This window comes from Beauveria bassiana (assembly GCF_000280675.1).
Source record: "Beauveria bassiana ARSEF 2860 unplaced genomic scaffold BBA_S00001, whole genome shotgun sequence".
Taxonomy (NCBI): Eukaryota; Fungi; Ascomycota; class Sordariomycetes; order Hypocreales; family Cordycipitaceae; genus Beauveria; species Beauveria bassiana.
The window spans coordinates 1,213,362-1,239,997 of record NW_007930836.1 but is presented as its reverse complement, the minus strand read 5'-3'; the positions used below and the strand labels follow the sequence as shown (position 1 = coordinate 1,239,997).

Here is a 26,636-nt window from a genome sequence, read left to right as displayed (position 1 = left end):
TCGTGCAGCATGCGTATGCGTCCTTGTCCGCCGATTCGTAAAGCCCTGCGGCACCCAACAGTACCCAATAAGATGGGTATTGTGCCTTGGGTTATGCACGTCGCTTCTTAGCTGCATATGGGTGGGCACAACGGCGACGACAAGGCAACGACGACGCTTTTTACATGCATTTCTGTAATTGCTATTCCCAACATAATGCAAAGGCATATTTCTCCCAATTGCCCCTTATTTTTTCTTTTTTTCTCCTTCTAGGATGGATGACTCGACCGATACCCCCTGCTAGGTTATGCCTTGCCCAGCAGGTCATCCTGGTAAAGTGGCTGCACGTGATAGCGTGTCAATATCGGGTCACAGCCAGAACCACTCAACGCGGTCGTGGTGCGATGCTCAGCCGGCGCCATCACCACTTTTTTTTCGTTGGCTTCCCTGATTGCTTGCCGTTTCTTTTTCTTTTTCACTACAGGGGTGTGTCGCCGGAAAGTAGGTAGCCCACACACACTGCGTGTGTATCTTGGGGGGGGGCAGAGCGCAGAAGGATTATAAAATGCCTGGCCGCCCGCTCGTTCATCTGCTGCTCTTCGTTCCTGGTCGCCCCCCTCTTTCTTGTTGTATTGTAGCGTCTCTATTGTTTCTGACACGGTAAGTCTGGTGACATCAGGAGATACGGCCCAGGAAAAAAAGGCATCACGGTCGATAAAACAAATTAACCTCGGCAACTATACACAATTTACACCACCACCGTGAACATATCCTCGCTTCTTTAGGCCGGTGCTTCACATCTTTGCTGCCTGACTGGTCATCATCACCCAACAATACATAAGCCTCTAATTTCTATCCCCTCGAAACATAATTCTTCTTCATTTTCATCCCTCTCCATCTCAGAGACAAAATATGTTCTCCTCCAGGCGTGCCGAATCCACAACCAGGAGCTTCTCTAAGGGCCACAAAGTCTCCAAGTCGAGCGCCTCCTTTCGCGAGAGCAGCGGCGTCTCCAAGAAGCGCCATGAGTCGTCCCGCCACCACCGCCGCCCAGCCACGGCGTCGTCAACTGGAACCGAAGATACCACCATGAGCAAGTAAGTCCCATAACTTGTGGCAGCCCACATCATGGTTCCTCCTTCATCTCAACTCACATACTCTCTGCGCAGTGGCATCGGCTCTAGCGTCGTCACACTTGTCGTCGGCGCTGAGCAGCGCCTCTTTGCTGCGCACGAGGACGTGCTCCGGGCGAGCCCCTTCTTCGCGCAGACGCTGCGCGCCGCCTACACGGACCCGGCGGCCAGGCGCATCGCGCTGCCCGATGAGGAGCCCGAGATTTTCAGCTCCGTCCTCGAGTACCTCTACAAGGGCGACTACTTTCCACGCCTCGCGCACAACAAGCGCCGCGACTCGTGGGAGCTCGAGGCCCCGACAACGGCCGACGAGGAGCGCGCCCGCGTCGAGAGCACCGTCTACCACCGCAGCTTTGACGGCGACCTGCTCAAGGATACCGTGATTTACTGCGCGGCGGAGCGCTATGGGCTGACCGAGCTCAAAAAGATTGCCCTCCGCAAGCAGGGACTTCGTAAGTTCGCTCAACGCTTCTCTCTGCCCCTCAACACGCCCCGTACAACTTGCTTATGATACGGTGCTGCAGAGTCTGGCATCCAGTGCAGCACCATCTTGACGTCGGCACGCTATGCCTACGCCAACACGCCCGACACAGACTCGAAGCTGCGGGCTCACTATCTGGCCCTCATCATTCGCTCCCGCAACACATTCAAGCGCAGCGGAACCATGCAGCTGGAGATGCATAATGGCGGCACGCCTCTCTTCTTTGATCTCTTTGTCGCTCTCTGCAACCACGTCGATGACATTGCATCGGGACAGTAAGTACTTTCTGCCAAAGCTACTACTAAAGACACTAACACTGTCAAAACAGGGGCACACCCAAGTCGAACCGCTTCTTCTCTTAATGCTACCTTCAACCATGCATGTCCATTTTACAACCTCCTCGCCTTGCCTTGGGGTTTGGCCAACAAAACTCGTGCACAAACAAATTCTTCCGTGGCGTTTTGGCGTTTCCCTCTCACACTGGCGTTTTACTTCTTCTTGTTGTCACAAAACTGTTCACATTCTATTTGCCGTCATTCTCATCGCTACCCATGTACAATTACTTTCCTCTGTCTACCACATTGCATCCCCCCCCTCGACCTGTTTTCTCATATTCCGCCTCACAATGCAGGCCCAGATTGTACGCTGCAAATGTTTTACATGTTGAAAGATGCGACGAGCAACACTGATTTCCAGCCACGTACACACACAGAGACACGGCTTGGAGAGAAAAGCGAAAAACCTACGAAAAAATTTTAGCTTTCTCTCAACGGAGATGTACTTTTATTTCGAGAGACTTGCTTGCGGAAAGCAACCAGAAAGGAAACGGAACAGTCTCGGTTTGGTGTTATTATTAGATTTCCTTTGTAATTTTCTCATCTACAGAACGACTGCGCGGAGTGACGGCCAGCTCGGTACCATTCTCTGTATCATATTTGCGGCGCTATACAAAGCGCCTTTTATTACAGCAAATCATAGTTCAAATAATCATCACAATTTTGAAATAAGTGGGAAACGATCAAAAAATAATTGTGCAAGCACACAGGCATAACAGGGTGTGGGATGGGCCAAAAGGCCGTCTGGATTATCGGTAGGGGGCGTGTAGGAGTCACAGCCAGAGAAACTGTCAACGTATTCTCGTTTATTAGAATGTGAAAATATGCGTGAAATACATTCTCCCATCTTGTGCTTTAAAGAGCAGCTATGACCCGGACCGTGAGGCAGCAACCTCGGCCACCATGCAAAAAGTTCACGCTGCAGAAGCCCCGCCAACCCAATTTACCGAGCCTAGCAAGGAACATGAAACTGCATCCTTAAGCTAGTGCAAACAAGCACCTTCCGTTATGAAACTTATCAGCCTACAACCCTGTTCCCGGAAAGGCGCCCTTCTTCGATAGCACCACGATGCCGCGCTCGCGCGCAATGTAGCCCTTCATCAGATCCTAGCAAGAAACAGCATCAGCAGGTGACTCATATCGGATGCATGTGAGGAGAGGAGTCAATGGCGTGCTGACGCTGTGACGTGGTGTGTATGTGCTGGCCTCGGGCGTCGTTAGGCGCAGTAGGCGCCCTCTGACGTGGCTGCCCCTCCGCTATGCACGTCTTGTGACGAGACACGACCGCAAAGCACGTTGAGTCTTTCGAATCATGGCCATGTAATGTGGGTTTCAATAGTAGAACTCACCTTGTATATCATATTAGCCAGTAAGCACTCAACCTCATCCGTGTCGATGCTGTCGCCACCGCTGCCCATACTAATGGCAGCCTGGAATTCTGCGACTGGAACGCGCGTGCGACGGACGCGGGTCGTTTCGCTTTCTTTGGGCTCGTCAAACCCACCCGCTATGAATACCTTGCGAAGCAGGTTGCGCAGCGCAATGTCGCGACCGCGTTCGAGGGTGAGGTATATGCGACGTTTGACGAACTGATCTTCTCCACTCTGCAGCGCAATGTCAAAGTTGCGCAAGTCGCCACTCCGAATGCATTTGGCTAGGGGCAAAAACAGCTCCTGTAAGCGGGGATAAGGCTCCAAGAGCTTCTTGGTGGGGAGTACATGGCTCGTTAGGAGCCGGCAAGGGATGAGATATGTGAGGATGCGCCTAGAACAGTCAGTAAGTAGGCCGTCTGCCATGCAACTGATTAGACTTACTCCGAGTTTGTTTTGGCGTCTTTCTGGCAAAGGTCCCAAGCTTCAACAAGGTACTTTTCAGCCTGCCTTTTGTTAGCACGGCCTCCAGCGTCAATGCGGCGGACTCACCTCTGTGTAGTTCTCTTCGAGGAAGAAGAGCACACCCTCGTAGTATTTGAAAGTGACCCGCTGCGACTTTGGGAACGATTCTAAAGGCGGCATGTCTCCCTTTTGATTATACACTGCGAGCGTCTTGAGAATTGTTCTCGACAGTGAGGCAGAGTTAAGTTTGAAATATGTCTTGAACAGCAAGTTGATGATGTAGTATATCCCCCACTTTCTTGATTCTTCCAATGGAGCCCTGAGTTCGAGTCAGTATGGGAGAAAGATTTCTAGCAGGCAGTTTCTCGCACCTATCATTGAGACAAAGGGTGAATATTCTCTTCAAGTGCTGCTCGCAGTCGCGCAGCTGAGCCTGTTCATCTGCTTCGGGGTCAAAGTCGTCCTGCATAAGGGCGGCTGATCCCGTCGGCACTACTTCAGATTGCTTGCTGCGTTCTGCATCCGACTTGATGGCAAAGAGTCGTAAGTACTTGCCGACCATGTACAGCGTCGGGATGGTCCATGCTTCGAAGCCGTGATTGTTGTACCCGCGGATGAGCATGGACGTCAAGTCTTTCCATGCCTCGTACACCTTGGTCCATGATGACTAGTATAATTGATTAATTCAGCGCTTTCAAATAAGGTACCTCTGGTGTCTCACTTTTCCCTCCTCGCCGGCAACAATTTCACCGGCAGCCTTCCAGTAAGCGGCGTAGACCTCAACCCAGCCGTTAATCTCATCGTGGTCAATCTTGACTTTTCGAGCCGTCTTAGTCTTGATAAAATGTTTCAAGTCGCCTTTTATGCTGTGAGAATTTGTGCTTTGTAGTATTTGCCGAAGCTTGTTGGGCTGCCCAGGCGGCGGCACTGGCGACAATGTTTGAGCTAGAATGTAGCCATGTCGGAGGGAGTGAGCTTGAGCAAACTCCTCAAACTGCTCGTTCATGGCTGCGGCTGGATGTCTAGGAGACGATATGGTTACATCCGAGGTCGCCGCAGCAAGTAGCTTATAGTCGGCTGATTATAATTGAGTTTCTGTTTATCACAGCATGCGGCAGCTGATGCTATTGAGATGCCGTCCGACGTTGTCTGTTTGGAGGGGTGGTGGATCCCTGCCAGCGCGCTGCTCGTTGTAACTAACTGAACCGACACACCTTGTTCGGTACGTAGGTACCTTTGAAAGTCGAACGGCGCCTGACAACAATCCACAGACCAAGCGATCCGATTTTTTCTGGGTCTCGCCTGTTTTCCCAGCTACTGCACGTGACCTAGAATTTTGCTGCTGCGATTCTACTCTAGTGGGGCACGACTGGCTCACGTAGCCAATCATCAGCGACGACGAAGCCCTGCACGGTTAGAGATGCGGCCAGCCCTCCCCACTCTCCGCACACAAAATTTATCACTACGAGCCCTCCCGATTCTGAACAACTTCAAAGCTCAGCCATCGTCGAAGGTAACCACTGTCAATGTAAGGGAGCCCCCGAATATTCCACGCCTCGTCACGGTATTTGCTAACCGCTATTGCAGATGGGTAAGCACTGAACTCCTCCACGGCTTGCTTGGTTTTGCGAATTGCGCGATTGTACGATGCCGAGCATATCTGTTTGAATTTGCGACGAACGATCTTAAGTCGCCAGATTGGGCCATGAACGATTCTATAGAACTGGAAAAGGCAAATCTATTTGATGGAATTCTTGCCGACCGTCATGGATCCCGAAATATGACGAAAACATATGGTGCTACCCGCCAACAAACGGACAAATTTCCGACATGCGACCTACACACGACGACACCATGATCTCGATACGCCATGCCCTCAGCCAACTACACCGCGCAATCGTCGAACCAAGCCGCTCGCCAACACCATCCGCACTCACGAATCGTCAACACTAACAATCGTTTTCAGGTCGTCTTCAGGAATACGAGGTCATTGGCCGCCATCTGCCCACCGAGGCCAACCCTACCCCGGCCATGTACCGCATGACCATCTTCGCCCCCAACACCACCGTCGCCAAGTCCCGTTTCTGGTACTTCCTGCGCGGTCTCCGCAAGGTGAAGAAGGCGACGGGCGAGATTGTCTCCGTCAAGGCCATTGCCGAGAAGCACCCCCAGAAGGTCAAGAACTTTGGCATCTGGATCCGCTACGACTCACGCTCCGGCACCCACAACATGTACAAGGAGTACCGCGAGATGAGCCGCACCGACGCCGTCGAGGCTCTGTACTCTGACATGGCCGCCCGCCACCGCGCCCGCTTCAGGTCCATCCACGTACGTTTTTGCTCCGAATGAGGCTGCACTCGCCGGGCGCTGCGGACGAGAACCGCGATGCTAACAATGCCGTAACAGATTCTCCGTGTCGTCGAGATCGAGAAGGCCGACGATGTCAAGCGCCCTTACATCAAGCAGCTCCTCCAGAAGGGCATCAGCTTCCCTCTCCCCCACCGTGTCTCCAAGATTGCTGGCACCAAGATTTTCAGCGCGAGCCGACCTTCCACTTTTGCTTAGAGTATTTTTGGCTTGGAGTGGGTTTTGGCAGGTTTTTGCAGGTGTTTACTACGGATGAAAAAGAATATCAACTGCATTTGCTCGATAATACGGGCATCGGAATGAACCAAAATATCTAAAAACATGTTACAATTATGTTCCACGCTCGTGATGCTTGTGGGGTGAAGTGAAGCCCAGTAAGTGCATTGGTTGGGCGGCCCGGTTCTTTCCTCTGGCACATTGTCACCAATGATGTAAGAATTCATTATTCATAGCCCTCGGTAAGTCGTAGACTCGCTATGTTGACAGCCGCAGTGGGGCAGAACCTATTGAGCCGATGAATACGGCTCGTGAGTCATTCGGTTTAACGCCTTTCAGGAAGCACAGTCTTTTCAAGCTTTCTGGAAACCAATAGTTCCATTGTGTACTCGGCACCCGAACCTTGCACTCTACGAGACATCCCACGTCAAGAAAACTACAAGTCTACCCAGCCGCAAGGCTTGATAGGATCAAGGATGGCAAACACCATGGAGCAAACAGTTATTGACTTGATCAATGTCAAGACGACCCAGACAGCCCCCTACCTCCGCGTCGCCGACCGGCCCGCTCACGAGACGGCGCGCCTCGTGCTCCGATCCTTTACCGCCGCCGACCTCGCCAGCTTCCACGAGCTCCGCACGCAGCCCGAGGTCATGATTTACACGTCGCAAGGCCGTCCCGACGCCTCCCTCGCGGAGACGCAGACCAAGCTCGACCCGTTCCTGTCGCCGCGCGGCGACGACCTCTACGTGCTGGCCGTGGTGGAGCGTGCGACGGGCGCGCTCGTCGGCTCCGTCGGCTCGCATCTGCGGACTGACGAGCTCGGCTGGCCCGCGCTCGGCTACATGCTGCGCAAAGAGGCCTGGGGCAAGGGCTACGCGACCGAGGCGCTCGCGGGCTTCCTCGAGGTGTGGTGGTCGCTGCCGCGCGAGGAGACGGCGCTGGTGGTGGACACGAGCACGGTGCCGGGGCCGGCAAAGGCGGTCGGGGGAGCGGAGGAGGTGACGGTGACGGAGCAAATCGTCGCTATTACGATTGATTCGAATGTGGCGAGCCAGAATGTGCTGCGCAAGTCGGGCTTCAAACTGGTCAAGAAGTGGATCGACACGGAGAATCCGCCGTTGCTACCGTTATGTTTTGCATGGTCTCTTGAGCGACCACAATAGAATGGAATGGCGTAAAGTTATACTGTATGATATTTGCTGGAATTTTTTTTCGTCGTCATTTCGTCGTTCCCAAAGTCCGATAGATTAATGCGAGCAGACTGTTGTCAGGTGCTTATGGCAGGCCACCTTCTCTCTTCGGTGGGCGAGGTTCGGGCTAAATACCTTACCCATTGGCGCGAGGTCTCCAGTTATGACGGCACAGAAGCACTTTGATGCAGGCCATCTCGCAAAAGCCAACTTTACCAATTCAGACACCACTTATCATCTAAAGCCCCTATCAAAGTGCATCAATTAACCTCGGCACGCACAAATAAAAAACTCTTCCAATCCTTGCCACACCGGAGCAGAAGCAACCAAGCCTTCTCCCGTTGCGCTCCATACCCTATAGCCTAGCTCAAGCTCCAAAGTCTCGGCTACTGTTCCGCAACCGACCGAAAAAAGATGCATCTCACCGGACCATCGCTCATCGCCGTCGCCACTGGCATCGTAGGCTCTGCCTGGGCCTCTGGTTAGTTCCCAAATCCCCCCAACTCGCCACGGTCCCTGTCAATCTAACGTTTGCTGCTTTCGCAGGCGCGATTGCCTCGGCTAGCTTCATGGGCGTCGCCGCTGCCATCGACGTACCCGAGACGACGGCGCGCTCGTGGCGGGAGCTGTTCCGCCGGGGCGCCAACCTGATGCCCAAGGTTGCGGCCGGCGTGCTGCTGGCCTACGGCTACGCTGCCTACGACGCGCGGCGCGCGGGCGGCGTCTGGGCCGGGTACGCCGCCGCCGGTGGCTTCGTCGTCTCCATCGTACCGTTTACCATTGTCGTCATGCGCTACACAAACATCTGCCTGCACAAAATCGCCGAGGGCCGTGACGAGGCAAAGACGTGGAATCTGCACGAGCTACTCCAGCGCTGGAACCTGCTCAACCTCACGCGCAGCTGTCTGTGCCTCATCTCAAGCGTGCTCGGCATGGTGACCTTGGTGCAAAACTTGAACTAGGAAAAAACATGTATATTGTATAATCATTTCGCATAAATCGCGGAGAATCTGCGATTAGATAGATAAGACAAAAGGCGTTCATAGCAATTCTCTTCTCGATTTCCTCCTGGCATCCCAGCAAGACCGTTGCCAGTGTTCTGTTTAAAATGGCCAAATAACTTCGTTGCTCAACATTTCTTTCTGAACACACTGTTCACTTATTCTTGTTTGGCTTCTTAGCCGTTCTGTTCTCCTTTTCCTGGAGGGCTTCAAACTCGTCGATGAGGTCCTGACAGTTGGCCAGGTTCTTCTTTGGCTCCCAAGTGTTGTGCTTGGCAGACCAGCCTTTCCACTTCACTCGGTACCAATGGATGTAGGTTTCGGCCTCAATGCGCGCGTCGACAATCTTTTCCACTTCCCAGTTCCCACCGCTCTCTTCCTCCTCATCCTGATCCGCGTCCCTCTCGGGGCTTTCAATGTCATCCTTGACCTGCGCATTTTTGCCGCCTCTGCGCTTCTTGACCGCCGAACGAGGCTCACTTTTGGGGTGTGAGTCCGACATTGCAGTTTGCTGGCGCTTCCTAGCAGATCCCCTGGCCGGAGGCGTATTTTTTTCAGCGCTTTTCTCCTCACTTCCCGTTGCTGACTGAGATTGCGATGGCTTCTTCTCAGGTGTGGACCGGGCGGGTTCATGTTGGCTGCTGCGTCGCTTTGCGCGCGCAATAGACTCTTGGCTTTCCGCTGTTTCCATTGGCTGTTCACGAGGAAGATAAAAGAATCCAGCGTCGTCTCTGCAGGAGTGTCAGAATTCATGTTTTAGAGGCAATTGAGACTTGGAGCATACCGTGGGCTCTCTAAACCATCATCCTCAAAGTCGTCTTCCTCGACACCGTTTGCGCCGAGAAACGGAAGGCGAAATACCATAGCAGACATCTTGAGTCGTTGAGGAGAACAAAACGCGCTCACGTTTGATTAGGAAGCTCCGATAGAGATCGAGTTGTATTTTCTTGGCGCCGCTGCAGATGCACGAAGGTGAAGCAGGTGTGTTGTTAGGAATGGGGGCGCGCAGCCAATGGCGCGCGCGGCGACACCCACTAACAAACGGGTCAGCGCGGGTAGCACCTAGGTAGCTATTAGTGAAACTACCTAGGTAGGTAGTTAAGCATGTAGCTGTACAAAGATGAATTAACTCGTGTGCTCTGAGGCACTTGCAGAGCTTGAATGTACCAAATTGCTCTAAATAATATATAAATCCACAACAAAGCTATTGAATACCACTTCGAACTGTGCATTGCTAGTTCTTGATCATGACGCTGATATATGAATCATTCAATCGAGCTCCTCTACTTCATCGTCTCTGAGTTCACGCAATTTTCCCTCCCGTGCAGCCTGCTCCACAGGATTTTGTACGCTGAGGACGCCGTTCTTCTTGAGTCTGCAGAAAGACAAGGTCAGTTCATTGCGATTGATGGCCAGCAAAGACGCCACACGTACCTCTCAAACAGAACAAAGAGACGCTCGGCCTCTCGCTCCTTTTCCTCCTCGGTCATTGGAGGCAGATCGTCGCGCTCTTCTCTATCAATGAACTGGCCAGTGATGGGGTTCACAGGCCGCTGGCTGCCACCTTCGTCTGTAGCATCGAACGTGGCCTTTGCAGATGCAGGCATTGGCACATTGTTCCGAAAGAGATATCCAGAAGCGTATCCATAGCCGACATTTTCCACAAACTTGGAGGCATCATTGTTCGACATGAGAAAGAAAAGGTGTGAGATGACTGGTCCGAGGTTGGGAGCCAAGGGATCTGTAGAGGTCTTGAGGAGACGGGCTGATAGCGATGAACCTTTTCCCAGCACATTTTGACGATCCTCTGAAGTTGGCAAAAGACCATCGCGAAGCTTCTTCTGAACAGACTCTGGCCCGAGGTTGTATACCTCTAGTAGAAATTTGACTACTGGAGTGACAGTGGCGTCTAAGTCTTGACTGGAGTATTCTTTCATCGCCCTGTCTAGTATCTCGATCAACTTGGAGCCCAGTTTCGTCTCCTCGCCGCTGGGAAACAAGGCTGAATGGGAAGTTTTTACTGCCAGGTCCAAGTAGAGCAGGGAATTGACAAGGGGACCAAATGGTGGATTCAACACCTTTGAGCTCGGCAGTTTACGGTCGCAAAGTATAGAAATGATCTGCGGCACCGAAGGCTCGAATGCCGAGGCTTCCTCTGGGCAGAAATATGTGACATTGTAGAGAAGCTTGAGCGTCTCAGGCAGAGCCATCTCCTCCATTGGCCCAGCAGCGGCCAGGCTACTTGCCGTTTTCAGCTTTGCATGTCGGCCAATATTCGCATTGATACTGGTAGCGAGACCATGCTCTTTGATCAAGGGAGATAGCTTGATTTTGTCGTCGCTGTACGTTGAGAGGAAGAGGATGCGTGAGAGGAGGAACTCATCGTCCCAACTGTCTGTACCGAGTCGTTTGCATGCTTTGGTCGCATATCCGCTGTTGACAAACATTTGCCTGGTTTCGGGTTTGAGCACCATTGAATTGGCAAGAACTCTGAGCGCGCCGCGCGAGGTTTCGCTTGGCGCCTTGTCATTGAAGGCATATGCGAGTAACATGGATATGCCCTGCGCAACGCAACGTATTGCTATGTTAGTTGCGTTTCTTCTCTAATGGCACAGAACACTCTGACCTCTTTCGTAAAGATGGGATCTGCGTTGCGGGGATCGCGGCCATAAATCTTTAGTTCCTCGAGGGCATGATTCCGGTCTGTAGTAGGTTGTCAGATGCCATTCTGGGGATGGGGTCTGACTGGTACCGCGCCGACCTTTTGGGGCCATGGAGAGGCTTCCCATATCCTTGGTCAGCTTGCCAACGAGTTTGCTCACGGCATCGAGCTTTGCTGTATGGAAGAGTATTAGCCTGGAGTTGATCAGGCGCTGCTGGAAAGAGAAGAGAACTTGCCGGAGCCCGTAGCCGCACCGAGAGCTTGCGCCGGCATGGTGCTGCGCCTCTGCGGGAAGACAGTGGCAAGATCGGCAACACAAATGGTCGAGGAGATGCGACAGCACTGTGTCTATATATCCAGCGAGAGGGGCGGTCGGCGCGGAGCCCATGGGGCTGACGGTGTGACCGGCGCTAGAGTTGCAGCGCAGATGTGCGTATGCAGGCGTCGGGCAGGGGGTTTGACGTGCGTGTTGCGTATGTAGATGCGCCCCGAGAATGCTGTCTGCTGAGACAGTTTCAATGCAGCTGTTTCATTAAGGACGGATATGCCTCAAGCCAAGTTTGTTCAAGCAACCAGTAATGAGCAGGAGAAGTTTAGAGGTTGAGAATGTATTCGGCCTTAACCCCACCTACCTACCTACCTAAGGTTAGGTAGGTAGCGATTTTGATAGAGGGGGCGCACTGACGTATCTAACGGCCAGAACGTACTCGGATGGAGATGTCAATTTGGGTCGTAATAGAAGGCTCAGCTGGAAGCGGTGATGGCAATTCTAATTTCTTGAACGGACTAGCTATTTTTTAGGGCACCGTTCCAACCCGTGGCTACCTCGGTACCTGCCACTACATAGAAGTTGCTTAGGTAGGTACCTAAGGTAGGCAGACAAAGTACAGTAACTAAGGTAGCACAGTGGGCTGTACCTAAGGTAGGTACCTACAGAGCTGCCGTGTTGAGACCCGTGTTGCCGTGTTGCCGTGCTGCCGTATTGCAGGCTTGCAGCGGCCAGCGCACAATACCTCTATCTAACTATGTCTCAGCCACAGGCAGCCAAGGTCATGTGGCGCAGCTACCAACCGCTGTTGTAGCACGGGCCAGTGACCGCCATGTCCACACACAAACCACCAAAATAGGTACCTTTCCCAGTGCTCCCCAGCCCGCCACTAGCCTGCCTGTGGTAGGTACCCGCCACCGTGCCGCGCTAGACCCAATTAGACCTCTCCGCCACACGCGTCCAACGTGAACCGTGACCGCGTTTAATGGGTTTCTGCAGAGGGAGAAATTCCATCTTACCGTACCCCATTACCAAGACACAGCTCATAGCTGATATAGTGTTTTGGATTCGCCCTCGACCTCAATTCAGACACTTCTTCGCACTCCCAAGCGTCCATTGGCTTTATCCCTCTCATCACCCTTGACTTCTTGCTTCCCAAGTTGCAGGTACTCTCTAGACGCCGCCAGATGCCCGTCACCCGCCTGTGACACTCCTGGCCCTCTCGCTGTCTAGAACGCCTGTGCTGCCTGGCAGTCATGGCATCTTCAGTCGCCACGGCCGCGGCAACTCACTTCGCCTCGCTATCAGCTCGACCGCCTACACCCCCCCGCGAAACGAACCGCGCTCGCCAGGCAGCCAACGGGTCGGCACCTTCGACCAGATCTGCGCCCTTCGACCCTCGACTAAGCCTCCAGACACCCCCGAATGCCGCCTCCGCATCGTCGGCTATAACTGAACCCAACACTGGCTCTGGTCGGACGAGGAAAAAGGTTGAGTGGTCTGCCCATACACAGTACAAGGAACCTGCCCAACCCACAGAAGGATCCCAGCTGGCCAAGCCTTCACCAACGGCTTCCGCGACACCGTCGTCGGCGTCGAGGCCCATCAAGGGCATTCTCAAACCGTCCCCTTCTCCTAGCCCATTTGCCAATTCTTTGAACGGAGAGGTCATTGGAGACGTGCTTCAAGTCAATATCATCGATATGCTGGACTCGACAATCAAGCAGCTTGCCGGCTCCGACCGTGACTCGAAGCTCGATGCGTACATGATGCTTACACGTGCACTCAAAGCATCCAACAACTTGCCCGATCGTGTTGCTCTCCAGGACAAAATGAGCTTGTTTATGCAGTTCATTCAGCGCGATATCACGGCCAAGAATGTCAACGACACACCCGATACTTCGCTCATCAACCACGCCCTTGGTCTCGTCGCCACCTTCCTACACTTCCCCGCCATCGCCTCGACACTGACCTCGGATTTTGGAATATTCATCATTGACCACGCTGTTCGTAGCTTCGAAGATGCCTCAACACCGAAAAAGGACGTCATCCGTCATATGATGCAGGTGGTGGCCTTCCAAAACTTCCCACCGAAGGTCATGACCTCTGACCGTGTTGGACGTCTGATTACCTCATTACACAAGATTGAAAACCACCTTACTGGGAAGAGCATCATAATGAGCAGAATACACATTTACAAGCGTCTCATCAAACAAGCGCCAAAACACATGAGTGTATATTCTGACTGGCTACAAGACATGTTTACAGACATGCTCAGTAATGTCAAAGACATTAGATCACAGGCAATTAGTCTTGGCAATGAAGCTGGGTTCAGCTTACGATCCGATAAACTGTTGATGCGAAGAGCGACCGAGATCCTGCAAGCGAATAGCGAAGATGAGGCGTACATTCAGTTCTACATCTCAAGACTAGAGGAGATGATCAAGGATATACAAACATCATCCGCTGTCCCACAAATATGGAGTGTCGTCAACTTGTTTCTCAAATGTCCTCTCGAGAAATGGCAATACTACGCTCCATGGTTGACCCTCGTGCAGTCGGCATTCAACATGCCGGATAGCTTGACGAAACAGGAGGCCAACTTTGCCTGGAACAGGTACATCTACCTGTCTCTTACTGACAGCAAAGTTTCCCCCAAAGTGCTTGGAACGCTTTGCCAGCCACTCTCCAGTCAACTTCGACGAAAAAACCTTCTAAGGCAGCGTGAAGGAGCCACCAAGTTGAAACGCATTGTTCTAGGTGGAGTTTGCAATCTCTATTACTATGCTCTTGCTCCAGGAAACGACAAATATCCCGCCGATATTATATGGAATTTCACCATGCTTCCGATCATGAACTTGCTCATCAGTATTGATGACAGTCCTTGGATTCTAGCTGACAGTGTCATGCAAGCATCACATCTCCTTGTCGGCTTACTGGATATTGCGACACCCCGAGTCTGGAGACATGACCGTATAATGGACCTCCCTCCGGCCAAGGCCGATGAACTACCACCCCTCGACTCGAAATGGGTACGAAGGAACTGTGAAAAAGTGCTTCGGCCCGTGAGCGCAATCCTCGAAAAGAAATTCCTCGACTTGGCTAATAAAGAGAGCTTGGCATACCGACTCTGGCAGGTACTTGTTGGCTCAATTGCCTCAGCCTCTGCTAAGGATATTAAGGTGTCAGACGACACTGCCAAGTTCATTGCCTGCATTTTCAGCTTCATTGCAAAGACTTGGTCAACGGGTGTGCGAGGAGCAGACCAGACAACCAATGGGAAGTTTTTGGGGGCTATGGAGAATCTCGTTGCAATCCTCGTACAAGGATTGAGTGTACTGCCTTTCATGGAGAAGAAGCTGTCAATGACGTCAAACTCATTCGAATCCATGTTGACGCCATCTCATCGCAACGATCAACCTGATAGTACACAAGGTGTATCGCGAACTCCGGTTCTACATCTTTTCCACATGTTCTCTTCACTCCCTCCCGGCGTCAAGGACGACGAAGCATTCAGCACATTTTTCTCTGCGATATTCCAGCCCTTCTTCAAAGACCGACCTCGCAAAGCTAGCCTCGAACTCGCCAGAGAACTACTGCAACAGCTTCCTCGAAACTCAGGGACTCCATCTGCGCCCTGGATACTTGCCTCGCAGAACCTAACTCCGCTTCTTAGCGGCTCCTCGGATGTACCGACCTCCAGTATCTCTAGCAGCGAGCACCTTCTTGGTCCAGTGTACCGTGAACTTGTTTCTCTGCTAGACAGAGGGCTCATGTCGCATCCAAACTTGCCATTCGTTCAATGGAAGTCGCTTTTTAGTAAACTTTGCGAACACACGAAGTCCCAAACTGGAGACGCTGGCCTTGCTTTGGCCGTTGTTGAACCGCTGGCCAAAGCTCTGACCGACTCTGTACTTCTCAAGACATGTTCACTTCAGCCGCAACAGCCAGGCATCGCTTTTCAGGCCGTGTCGGCTCTCTTTGACGTTGCGCATATGCCACGAGATGCCCACGCCGTGGAAGCTGCTCGGCGCAGAATGTGGGGAACGGCTTTAACGATAGCCAAGAGCAACTCAGCTGATCTTTATGGGCATCTTTACAAGCTAGGAAACAACTGCCTCGACTGGCTCTACTCATCATCTGCCGGGGCCTTGCGAGGTGAGAATACCATTCGACTTCTTCAGTCTGTCACTGGATTCTTGACTCGCTCAGGTGCTGCTCAAGGGCTCAAGCTTCTGAATAAGCTACAACAAGGCATCTGCGTTTGGATTCTGGATAGAGACTCACTTCTCGGACTCGAGGGAAGTGAAGCCGTCCTCGAAGCTGTGCAAAATCTTTGGGACCAGGCTTGCGCTATCATTACTGGCAACGGCTCGCTGAGCAAGGCTCAATTCGATGATGCCGAGACGCTCTTGAAAACGGCTTTCATGAGCAAGCAAACATATATTGTCCAGAAGGCCGCAGATGCATGGAACAAACTCGTTAAGGACGAGGATAGCGTGAATTGTTCGGACAGTCTCAAATCTGTTGTGTCTTCGTTGCGCCTCAAGCTGGATATTACACTCCCGGGCTCAGAAGCTGAGGGTTTCGGCGCCCAATCCGGCCGCGGTAGAGATGACATTAGTTTTGTTGCTCTCTCCTCAATGTCATCTCACCAAGACGGACAGCAAGGGCCGAATAGCACGGCCGGCTCCTCTACACCCTCTCTACGAAGAACCTCTTCAAGGAAGCGTCGTTCTGAGGTTGTGCCCGAACCTACCAAGTCCAAGCGATCGAGGCTGTCAGCCACGCCAAAACGCCTGCGACACGACGACTCCCAAATTACTTTTGCCCCCATTGCGTCTTCATCCCCTGTCGTAGAAGAATCGCAGCATCTTACTGAACGACAAAAACAAGTTCGCGAACGCCAGCGCGAGGAAACCAATCTCTACCCCGAACTGCAGAACCCGTCTGCCGGCGCGTCAGGGGACGAGAAGAAGACGGGCACACCCCAAGCCAAAACAAATTCGAAGCAGAAGGGCACACCGCAAAGGGAAGAAAAGTATGGCAAACATATCACATCTACACCCACCCCGAGACGTGGTCAAGTCATCCAACTTGATGATTTCAACGATCCCCCATCATCCCCCCCACTGCCACGGCCATGTCCTCTACTATCAGAGCTCAAGTCTCGATCGAGGTTGGACAAGTCCATGGAAACATGGGAATTTTCATCGCCGCCTGGATCTCCGGCTGCCAACGAAACCGGTAGCGCAGTGTCTGAAACGTACACCAATGCTTTGTCCGAGCTTCAACAACCAGCTGTTGGCATGGTGACTAGAAGTCGCCGCCGCGGGAGTGTCATGCAGGATGAGCCAATCAAGGTGATTCCATCCAGCATTGACGTGGAGGACAAAGATGAAGAAGACGCAAAACGCGAACCCAGAGACCACCGGAAAGCCCGCTCTCGAAGCGAGAAGTCGCGCAGTTCAGATTCTGCGTCAGCACACCAACTCGCCACGGAAATAAGCCCCGAAAAACCCAAATCGAAGCGGGCGCAGCAAGAAGCAGAGCCTATAGAAGAGCTCGCCTCGGGCGAGGCCACTGGTGTCAGCAAGCCATCTCGGACACGCAAGTCGTTGCGCGGTAAGGCTGCAGCAACCGAGTCAGCCAGGAACATGACACTAGAGATTGCCACTCCTAGCTCACCGCCTGAGGACTTGCGTATCCTAATACCTTCTTCGCCTGTTGTGCCGTCTACACCCGCTGACCAGGCGGAGAACGATCCGACCAGCGAGTCAAAGAAGCGCAAGCGGAAGCGGTCCAAGAACTCCAGCGCCGGCAGTACGCTCACAAAGCGAGCAACTAGGTTCGAGCCTGATTCTGACCCTGAGTCGGTCGTTCAAGACAGCAACATGCCGGCTGCTGAGGACGAGTTGGAAGAGCCACAATCGCTGCCAGAGCTGAAAAACACAGAAGAGAAGGACTCTACATCAAAGGACAACCGAAAGAGGGCAAAACAGCAGCACGGGCCTGCTGAGATATCACCTCTGAAGCGCCGCACTCGCAGCCGAAGCAGAGCCAGAAACAAGCGCAAGAGCAGCGTGCCTAAGCCCTCCAAGGAAGGCGTAGACACGGATGAGGAAATCATGTCGCAACTCGTGACCGAGGCAACCGCTGCTACTGTCAGCCAGCTAAAGACAAAGGACGCCGAGATACTGAATGTACCATCGGAGGCTCCTGAAGCGACTAACAAGCCGGTCCTCATACAAACAAGCGGGTCTTCCATAATGGATACGCTTCGGAAGGGGCTTGCCCAGCTCCGCACGACGACGCTGTCCCGCGACGAGGTGGAAAAGATGGAAGAGATGATTCTGGACATTAAGCGCGAGACATATGAGGCAGAATATCGTGGAAGAAGGAGCGAGTGAAGAACTCTGCTCGATTAATGAAACAAATGCAGACAATCTCGACGAAACAACACCAATACCAACACAAAAAGAACAAAGAGACCGAAAACAGCTCAAGTTCTTTTCTTCATCACCTCAAATTGTATATTTCATGCATCATTGGCGTCAAAACACGGTAGCAAGGGTTTACGGTTTGGCTACGGAACGTGACAAAGCAAGCAAGGGGCACGAGACAGAACGGAAGTCAACTGTGCCAAGCGGTCTTTTTTTTCGAAGACATTTAATCTTTGTTTCTTCTATTACTTTTATGATTCTCGCTTTTGGGTACTGCATTTTGTTAACGCAGGGACACAAGGTTCCAAGCTTCATTTTGGCCATGTTGGTTTTGTATCCGGGGCCTTTGTTGCCCTCTGCACGGCAGAGAATCCAGGAAAACGACGTATATATGTGTCTGTGGAAAGGCGAACATGGATGAGTACATTTACACATTAACACAGCAAATGAATCATATTCTGACAAGAAGCTGCCTTGACTATGCCTTTGCATGTGCCTCTCTTAGTAGCATCGCTGCCTGTCTGAGCATTCGCTGATGTATTGAGTGCGCTGTCAGCCTCAGTTCGGTTTCGTTCTGTCTCGCGGCTGGCTTCACCTCCACTGCTCACCCGCCACAAAGCGCGAACAATAATGCAGGTATATCGGTGCACAAATGGCCGAGGGTAACGCATCACTGATCAATCCATCGACACGTCGCTAGAGGCAAGTTGTTGCACTAGAGAACCAGCTGATGACCAGCCAGATCAGCACTGCATGAGCCTGCCTACTTGCATCACGATGCGACAGGGTGCTGGCACAAGGCTCTCTACCAATGTTAAACGAACGATTTACATATCCACCAACAGCTGGTTACAGCCCCCAGGCAGGCCTTGCACCATCCTGAACGGTGAGGCTGCACCGTTCAGAATTTTCCTTTTGCTCAATTTTCTTCCCTCGGGCAGCGCTGATCCAGGAACGCGCCGAGGTCATTCCGTTTAATATCCCTGGCTCAATGGGGACTCCGTTATGGTGGGTGGAGAGTGGAGCACTAAAAATGGTGGCTTACCCTCATTGCGCAGAACTGTTTTCGGGTTGCCGTATTTGGGTTGACCCGAGACATGTGCGCCTGGTTGGCCAGGAGCCCGTGAATCAAATGTGCCGTCCGTTTTTTTTTTTTTTTTTTCAAATTTCCAGCAGGAACGCAGTCGACTGCATGCATTAGCAAAGTTTGCTGGTTGAGTTTCTAAACGTCGAGAAGAACACGAAGAAAGGCCCACCCAGAGCTCAGTCCAGTAAACTTTCGAATTGAGCCGCCTGTGCATCTTCTTCAAGCCCGATCTTATTACTGGAGCGGTGAGCAGGCATTCTTGTTTCAAGTTAGCTTGCTTGTGAGTCAATAATTTTTCTTTATCGTGTCTCGCAAACCCGGAAGCTGATCCTCAGCTGATGCCCCATTAGCATTGTAAAGGTAAAAGCAAAAATCGGACAACGAGATGCGACAGGAATGACGTACGGAGCGTAAGTACAAGTCGGTTGATTGGTGATTGCCAACAAACAGTCGCCAAGACGCTGCTCTGTATTATTTTTTCCCCACCAATCCACCAGCGTATTGCGTATTTACGGGCTCAATTGAAGTTTCAAGTGCATATGATCCGCTGACGTCATAGTCATCAAATGAACCCTTACCACACGCACACCAAAGTAGTGTGGGCAAGTGTGGTTCTGTGGGAACGCCGTGGGCATCTCGCTGCAGCTGCATGATTCAGGTGACCGTTTTGTAGGAATAGAGAGCAATGACGGATTATTGCTACTACATACGTACCTACTGATTTGACAGCGCATGTTTGTCTCGAGGGTGCGGCGTGGGGTCCATTCTCGATGTGGCGTAACGCCGCCCGCCGCCTCTGTATTTGCCTCGCAGGCTGCTTCTGGTTCTGGCAGTGATCCATCTGAACATGAGGCTTTCTCTAGTTATGTTTGATGGTGCGCCCAAGGCTTGCCTCTCAGGCTCGGATCACTCGATCGGGGAAAAAGGCCACGGGCGCAAAGCCGGGGGTGGCAGCACGAGGCGATGTCGAGACATCCGGGGAGAAAATTGGGCAAGATTGGACGACCCCGGATTCCCCGCCCGTCGCAGTCGTCGTGCTTATTAGGTAGCTAGTGTTGCATTGCGGTGCGGGATTGAGGTTGCATTGTGATGAGCATGTTCAGTGGGCAACTGGGCAGCTGGCAGCTGGCAGCTGCCAATCGTCATGCACAAACGGAAACATCAAGATGCTGTTTCTCTTTGCCATCATACTCTCTCCAGCATTTGCATTCACTAGAGGCTGAATTCTACAACCGCCGCTTTGAACTTGATCTCTTATTAGTGATCGTCGTCGTCTAGTTTCAGCCACCATGCAGACACTAAGATTTCTGTTGAGACAGAACGCCTCATCATCGCCGAGCTTTGCCCAGCCCGACTATGTTGCAGCCATGGCTTGTCAGCGCCTGTCATGCGTGGAGAATATCTGGCGTAGATCTCTGGGCATTTCGATCAATCGAACTGCGCCCTTGGCAAATTCGACCTCATGAACAAAACAGCCAAACAAGCAGTCAAACGCTGCGCAGAAACATCGCCATGCGAGGCAGCCAACACAGTCAAGTCAGGGGTCACTACAGACCCAAGAGCCCGTGGTAGTCTCTGTTTGTCTGCACGGGATGGGTTGCATTGCCTGATAGCACCCCTGCGCCAATGGTTCAATGCTAGCGCCTTCATCAGTGAAATGTTGACGTCCGCCTCAACCAACCGGGAAGGACGGCTCAAAGGGTAATTTCCCTATTCATCATCACCAAGGCCACATTTGGCGCCTTATTCTTCTGGACAAACGTGACAACCTCTCCACATGCTTTTTCCTCGACAGCGACGTTGTTACCTTTACTGGAGCGGCCCGGCGGCCAACATACATACAAACCGCATTGCAACCTCGACAAGAAGGCTGTATTGTCCCAGTTTTCCTCATCTTGCTTGCCTGGTGCCTGCCCACACGTCCACTTCTTCCCCATTGTTTTTCGTGGTCGCCAGTTGTTGTGTGCGAAAATGAAAATTTGGGTTGTCAAAGGACCAGAACAATGACGTCGTGCGAATATTCCACAAGCCCAGCAGGCGGCTTTTAGCACTTTGCAAGAGGCTACCGCCAGATCATCCACCCAACACGCGATTCGCACGAGTAGATATGCCGACTCGCCGACGAGGCAAACCTCCGTGTCTACCAAACAAAACAATCAGATGCCCGCCAGATTGTGTGAGAGAAGCGGAAGTCTCTTCTTTGCCGACAGGTATGTAAGCCAACTGTCCTGGTATGGCTGTCTGAGACATGAGCCGCCAACCGGAACTGCTATTATGTTTACTTCCGCTTTGAGCATGCCGGCGTGGCTTGCTGTAGCGCTGGCTCTGTGTGATCGCGGATAGAGCAACGACACACGGCAACTTAGGAAACTATTCGCGTTGACGATGCAGGGCGAATTTTACTTAATGCGCGACTGCCCAACACAGTCACTATAGCCCACCGCCGCAGGCGTCGCATATCCACATCCAAAGGGGCCGCCGCATCACTTTATTACTGGATGGTGGTACAAGAAAACAATGCTGGACAGAGGCACAGAGGCTCTCGTTCATACGCAGACAGAAAACTAGTGGCTGTCTCTCTCCACCTCACCCACCATCCCCGTCCCTGGGCGCCGGGGGGCGGCAACTGCTTGTGGGGGGTTCAGTGGGACGACAGTCAGTTAGCATGCACATACGGCTTTGGGATTCGGAAACAACGTGCGCTCTGGCAATGCCTAGTTTGCTCAATGTAACTTTATAAGTAGCCTTCCTCCCCGGTCGGCCTGCCTCCCCGTCGCAGTCCAGGACCCTCTTCTTCACCGTCTGACTTATAACTCGGCACTGGTTCCTCTCGTCTAGGCGAGCTACGCGGGAGAAAGTGACATTGTTTCGCCAGTCTGCCAATTTAAAGCCCTTCTTTGTTCCACCCAAGCCACCTGAGCAGGTGCACTTCGCAAAGATGGCGCGAAAGACGTATATGGGTATGAGCGGCCATACCCTTAACTGGGCAATTAGCACGATTGCAGGATGTGATTTTCTGCTATTTGGTTATGGTAAGTCTCTCTGCAGCAGCCGCCGCTGTCTGGACGCGACTCGTACTAACATTGTTCACAGACCAGGGTGTCATGGGCGGTATTCTGACGCTTCCCATTTTTCTCGAGCAATTCCCTGAGATCAACGACCTTGCCGATACCCCTCATATGGATCAGCTTCCCGGTACTAGATCGCAGCGCAGCTTGAACCAAGGTATCGCTATCGCCTCCTATAACCTGGGATGTTTTCTCGGCGCAGTCATCACCATTTTTATCGGAAACCCTCTTGGTCGTCGCCGCATGATCTTCCTCGGTACCGCCATCATGACCATAGGCGCAGCTCTCCAGGCCTCTGCATTCACTCTCGAGCACTTCATCATCGGTCGCATCATTACTGGCATTGGCAACGGCGGCAACACCTCAACTGTTCCCATGTGGCAATCGGAGACCTGCTCATCGCACAAGCGTGGTAAGCTAGTCATGATTGAGGGTGCTCTGATTACTTTTGGTATCATGCTCTCCTATTGGATTGATCTAGGCCTCTCCTTTACCCATAGCTCCGTATCTTGGCGATTCCCTCTGGCCTTTCAGCTGGTATTCTGCGTCTTCATTCTCGCGTTCGTGCTGGGTCTTCCAGAATCCCCTCGTTGGTTGATTCTGAAGGGTAACGAAGAAGAAGCTCGATTTGTTATCGCAGCCATCGCTGACAAGGATGTTGAAGATCCTTATGTTGAAAATGAGTTTCGTGCCATCAAAGATACCGCTGAAAAGAGCAGTGGCGGCTACGCTGAGGTTTTCCACATGGACCAGAATCGTACTCTGCACCGTACCATCCTAGGTTATGTCAACCAAATGTTCCAGCAAATCTCTGGTATCAACCTCATCACCTACTACGCCGCCAAGATTTACGCCGACCTCGGCATGAGTCCATTTCTTGCTCGTTTGCTGGCTGCCCTGAACGGTACCGAGTACTTCATTGCTTCATGGCCCGCCGTCTTCCTCGTGGAGCGAGTTGGACGCCGCAAGCTGATGCTTTTTGGTGCTGTCGGCCAGGCATGCACAATGGCTATTTTAGCCGGTGTCAACTCGCACAAGACTGATGCTACTCGAATTGCCGGCGTCGTATTCCTGTTTGTCTTCAACACTTTCTTTGCTATCGGCTGGCTTGGTATGACTTGGCTGTACCCTGCCGAAATTACTCCCCTCCGTACCCGTGCGCCCGCCAACGCCCTGTCGACGTCTGCCAATTGGATCTTCAACTTTATGGTTGTCATGATCACCCCGGTCTCCTTCACCAACATCGACTACCACACTTACACCATCTTCGCCGTCATCAACGCCATTATGGTGCCTTCGGTATACTTCTTCTTCCCCGAGACTGCCTACCGCTCGCTCGAAGAAATGGACAGCATCTTCCGCAAGGTCACGGGCCTCAGAGGTGCGTTGGATGTTGTCAAGGTCGCTCGCGAGACGCCTCACCGCTATGGCAAGAACGGCGAACTACTCATTGCTTTCGAGGAGTCTACCGAGAAGGCAGAGGCCGAGCACACCAGCGGCAGCCTGAGCGACAACAACGCCAACCACGCCAACAACACGATGTTTACCAAGCTGGACGAGGAGACATCACGCCCTCAGGAAAGGTAAATTCTGTGCTCATGACGACGTCACAGTCTGCTTGCACGGCCAAGCGACAGTTATTCCTTGAATTCCACGGTTTTTGTTATAGATATACCCTGTTTTTCTCGTCCAATTTTTTACAATACAGGCTTGCCACATGGGACTGAGCCAGTTGCACTTTGTAAAGGCCGCGTCTTCGGATTCCTTTTGGGTCGGAGTAAATACATAGTCTGGATACGTCCAATCTTCTCCATTTTCACTCGACTTTTGCTTTTGAATTGCGTTGTGCCTGATGAAGCGATACTATGTATGCAACCAAGATTGTATATTGGCAATCGGAAGGATGCCAAAAAAAGGAGCGGTGGTCGGGCCCTGGGGCATGGCACTACGCAGGTTCAATCCAAGACCAGATATCGCGGTGTCGTGCGGCTCCAGAGCTCATTGCCACTTATCTGGTACTCCAAGCCCTTCAGGTAGAGCATAGCCCCCTTGGAAATGTCCGCTGGCACAAACGGCACCGAACACAGGCGCTCGTGCTTTACCTCCCATTCTCGCACCATGGTCCACAGGCAGGCTTTCGTCGCTTCGACGTCGAGGCCAAGACTCGCCGACAAGATTTGCACGCCGTTGCACAAACGCGCGCCTTCTTCGGCCGTGCTCCGAGACTGTCTGAGCTCCCTTTCCCAGCTGCAAATGTCACTGACAATGGACATGTGCTTAGAGCAGTTTTCCTCGACGGGCTTCATGACGAGCAGCTCGTCTGCGGTCAGGTGCAGATCCATGGCGAAGCGCATCACGGCTGAGAGAAAACTACAGGCAAAGGGAAAAAAAGGGAGAAGAGAGAATCAGTGAGGCTTTCACTTGTCGATGGAAAATCCAGGATTGTTAAAAGACTGACCATTTCCCAAAATCTCTTTCGCGGTAGCGCAAGTATTGCCCGAAGTCGGCCATGTCTTTGCGTGCCTTGTCGGTCTGGGCACGCATGAGAACAAACATGGACTCCAGAATCTCATGTGCCAGATCTGCGTCAAGAGAGCGCATATCCTGCCACACTTCATCAAACATGATTTCAACGGGAACTGTACCTGTTGATCCAGCAAAAAAGGTCAGAAGCAATGGTGGATGGTTTCGGGGAGCAGAACCTACGGTTGGGCGAGGCCTCTCCCCCGCGCAATTTGCACCAGCTTTTCATTATAAGCTTGTTGTGTATAGACATCTGGCCCGCCAATGCACAGAGGAGCAACAGTTGTCGATTACACGCAGAAGCGGAATATAAGGAAAAGCGAGCAGCTTTATGTAATTTTCTCAAAGCAGCCAATTATATATCATAGCTCATGCAACAAAAACCCATTGTTATGCATCATACAGCCGCACAGTCTTAACCATAGTACGCTCCATTAATCAATCAAGCAGAAACGGCAAGTGTTCCGTCTCCAAGCGTTTTGCAATGGGCTTCTTGAAATTTAGCCAGCAATAGTAATAAAAAGCATCTGACTGAGCTGATGATGAGACATGAACCGATTGGCCGGACTGTGCCAGCCAGGCCGTAATCAGCTGCATTTTTTTTATAATTACATTCAGGCAGGGAGGGAGGGAGGGAGGGGCATCTCCGCCCGAATCGGAGGCAACCGAGGGTGAACTGGTGTGGTGACTAGATCTTTATGATATCAGATGCGCCGTTTCTTTGATCTGTCAGCTCTGCGCTTTCGGATGATGCGTCAAACCGTTCGAATCGTCCAGTCTACAAAACTGGCACTCGGGAACCAAAGCCAGATGATGCCTCGCTCTCGTGAGGATCCGACCAGGATCCGACTTTGCTGCTTTGCGTGCTAGCCACTTTTATTTCGAAAATGCAGGAGGGGCCAAAATGAGGCAGTGGAGTTGGTTTGTCAATTTCTGCTCCATCTCGGGAGGCGGGTTCGTTCGGCGCTCGAGCCAAAGACGGCGGGCGGGTGGGTGGTGAGTGGATGAGCTGTTGGTAGATCAGCCATCGGAATCGTGCAAGAACTGCGATTGTTGTAGTTGACTCGTCGCGAATAAACTTGGTAGGCCGAGAGTAAAGTGAATGAGCTAGATGAATACCTCACCCTCCCAAATGCTGAAGCTGCATATAATGAGAATGCCGGATAAAAGTCATGGGACAGGGGATTCTATTTATGCATAGATAGGTGGCTTTTATTATCAAGTCTTTCGATTTCTTGGTGGGGGCGCCTTTCGGAAGGTAGGTATCAAGGCGCTTTGGCTGGCAAGTCTGCTGTAGAGAAGTGCCTGGCAAACCTGCTCATGTAAATTGGGATTAGAAAGGAGATTGAATGACTGGTAATTGATTTAGTGTAGGACGAACTTGTTTAATACATCTCTCTCTTCCCTTATAGGAAACGAGCTATCAAGTCAGCCAATGGAAGCGCGTTGCATGCCAACTGCCCAACTACCAATGTTTGGTTCGTGAAAACTCTTATCAAGTAGCAGAGTATAGAATAGAATACGTAAAAGTATCTTGCTTGAAAAGCTTGAAAAAGCAACTCGACTTTTGCACGTACAGTGTAGAAAGGGGGATTTACCTCTGTCGCAACAACTCCGCATTGACAAGCTTTCAGATTACCCCTCACCCCCACCAAAGCTTCACCAAGAAGCTCTCTCTGCTCCGTTTGTCGCTCCTCCACGGCGTCATCCCATCACTGACCATCAGCCTTGTGCCATATAAATACATCGCGTGTTTCAAGCACAGCATCCTCATTGCTGCACATCTATCTATATTTACGCAGGAAAATACCCCGCCATACTTTTATCGGGAAAACAACAAACACCAGCGCGCAACGCCTTGACCGAATTCCAGCAAGCAAAAGCAACCGTTCATCCCGGCGACCCCGCCGCTCGAAACCGTGGTAGCCCGCCGAGTCCAACAACCCCTCCTCCTAACTAGCCCGCGCGCGATTCTTCTCTTGGCTCATCCATTTACTCTTCCCCATTACCGATCTTTTTTCATTCTTCCTCATTTTCCTCCTCCT

General features: G+C 52.1%; 10 protein-coding genes across 10 annotated transcripts; 6 read left to right on the top strand and 4 right to left on the bottom strand.

The window, feature by feature from the left end:
- Window positions 1–891: 891 nt before the first annotated feature.
- On the top strand, window positions 892–1,955 carry BBA_00405 (BTB/POZ domain containing protein; the record flags this gene model as incomplete). Its single annotated transcript, XM_008595502.1, has 4 exons — window positions 892–1,076; window positions 1,149–1,564; window positions 1,637–1,868; window positions 1,922–1,955. 4 exons carry the CDS (start codon window positions 892–894, stop codon window positions 1,953–1,955), a joined length of 867 nt encoding a protein of 288 aa, XP_008593724.1.
- Window positions 1,956–2,951: 996 nt separating this feature from the next.
- BBA_00404 (PCI domain-containing protein) lies at window positions 2,952–4,769 on the bottom strand (the record flags this gene model as incomplete). The annotated part of the gene is made up of 6 exons (XM_008595501.1): window positions 2,952–3,035; window positions 3,278–3,692; window positions 3,743–3,804; window positions 3,851–4,082; window positions 4,135–4,430; window positions 4,485–4,769. 6 exons carry the CDS (start codon window positions 4,767–4,769, stop codon window positions 2,952–2,954), a joined length of 1,374 nt encoding a protein of 457 aa, XP_008593723.1.
- Window positions 4,770–5,350: 581 nt separating this feature from the next.
- Window positions 5,351–6,328, top strand: BBA_00403 (ribosomal L18ae protein family; the record flags this gene model as incomplete). Its single annotated transcript, XM_008595500.1, has 3 exons — window positions 5,351–5,354; window positions 5,730–6,091; window positions 6,170–6,328. 3 exons carry the CDS (start codon window positions 5,351–5,353, stop codon window positions 6,326–6,328), a joined length of 525 nt encoding a protein of 174 aa, XP_008593722.1.
- Window positions 6,329–6,834: 506 nt separating this feature from the next.
- BBA_00402 (Acyl-CoA N-acyltransferase) lies at window positions 6,835–7,512 on the top strand (the record flags this gene model as incomplete). Its single annotated transcript, XM_008595499.1, has 1 exon — window positions 6,835–7,512. The coding sequence occupies one exon, from the start codon at window positions 6,835–6,837 to the stop codon at window positions 7,510–7,512; it is 678 nt and encodes a 225-aa protein (XP_008593721.1).
- Window positions 7,513–7,953: 441 nt separating this feature from the next.
- Window positions 7,954–8,501, top strand: BBA_00401 (uncharacterized protein; the record flags this gene model as incomplete). The annotated part of the gene is made up of 2 exons (XM_008595498.1): window positions 7,954–8,020; window positions 8,086–8,501. 2 exons carry the CDS (start codon window positions 7,954–7,956, stop codon window positions 8,499–8,501), a joined length of 483 nt encoding a protein of 160 aa, XP_008593720.1.
- A 193-nt stretch (window positions 8,502–8,694) lies between these two features.
- On the bottom strand, window positions 8,695–9,413 carry BBA_00400 (putative H3K9 methyltransferase; the record flags this gene model as incomplete). The annotated part of the gene is made up of 2 exons (XM_008595497.1): window positions 8,695–9,271; window positions 9,325–9,413. The coding sequence occupies 2 exons, from the start codon at window positions 9,411–9,413 to the stop codon at window positions 8,695–8,697; spliced, it is 666 nt and encodes a 221-aa protein (XP_008593719.1).
- Window positions 9,414–9,809: 396 nt separating this feature from the next.
- On the bottom strand, window positions 9,810–11,475 carry BBA_00399 (guanine nucleotide exchange factor synembryn; the record flags this gene model as incomplete). Its single annotated transcript, XM_008595496.1, has 5 exons — window positions 9,810–9,915; window positions 9,975–11,101; window positions 11,167–11,243; window positions 11,302–11,376; window positions 11,457–11,475. The coding sequence occupies 5 exons, from the start codon at window positions 11,473–11,475 to the stop codon at window positions 9,810–9,812; spliced, it is 1,404 nt and encodes a 467-aa protein (XP_008593718.1).
- A 1,251-nt stretch (window positions 11,476–12,726) lies between these two features.
- BBA_00398 (telomere length regulator protein (Rif1), putative) lies at window positions 12,727–17,880 on the top strand (the record flags this gene model as incomplete). The annotated part of the gene is made up of 1 exon (XM_008595495.1): window positions 12,727–17,880. The coding sequence occupies one exon, from the start codon at window positions 12,727–12,729 to the stop codon at window positions 17,878–17,880; it is 5,154 nt and encodes a 1,717-aa protein (XP_008593717.1).
- A 4,058-nt stretch (window positions 17,881–21,938) lies between these two features.
- On the top strand, window positions 21,939–23,655 carry BBA_00397 (hexose transporter; the record flags this gene model as incomplete). The annotated part of the gene is made up of 2 exons (XM_008595494.1): window positions 21,939–22,032; window positions 22,094–23,655. The coding sequence occupies 2 exons, from the start codon at window positions 21,939–21,941 to the stop codon at window positions 23,653–23,655; spliced, it is 1,656 nt and encodes a 551-aa protein (XP_008593716.1).
- Window positions 23,656–24,023: 368 nt separating this feature from the next.
- On the bottom strand, window positions 24,024–24,693 carry BBA_00396 (aristolochene synthase; the record flags this gene model as incomplete). Its single annotated transcript, XM_008595493.1, has 2 exons — window positions 24,024–24,438; window positions 24,527–24,693. 2 exons carry the CDS (start codon window positions 24,691–24,693, stop codon window positions 24,024–24,026), a joined length of 582 nt encoding a protein of 193 aa, XP_008593715.1.
- Window positions 24,694–26,636: the final 1,943 nt, after the last annotated feature.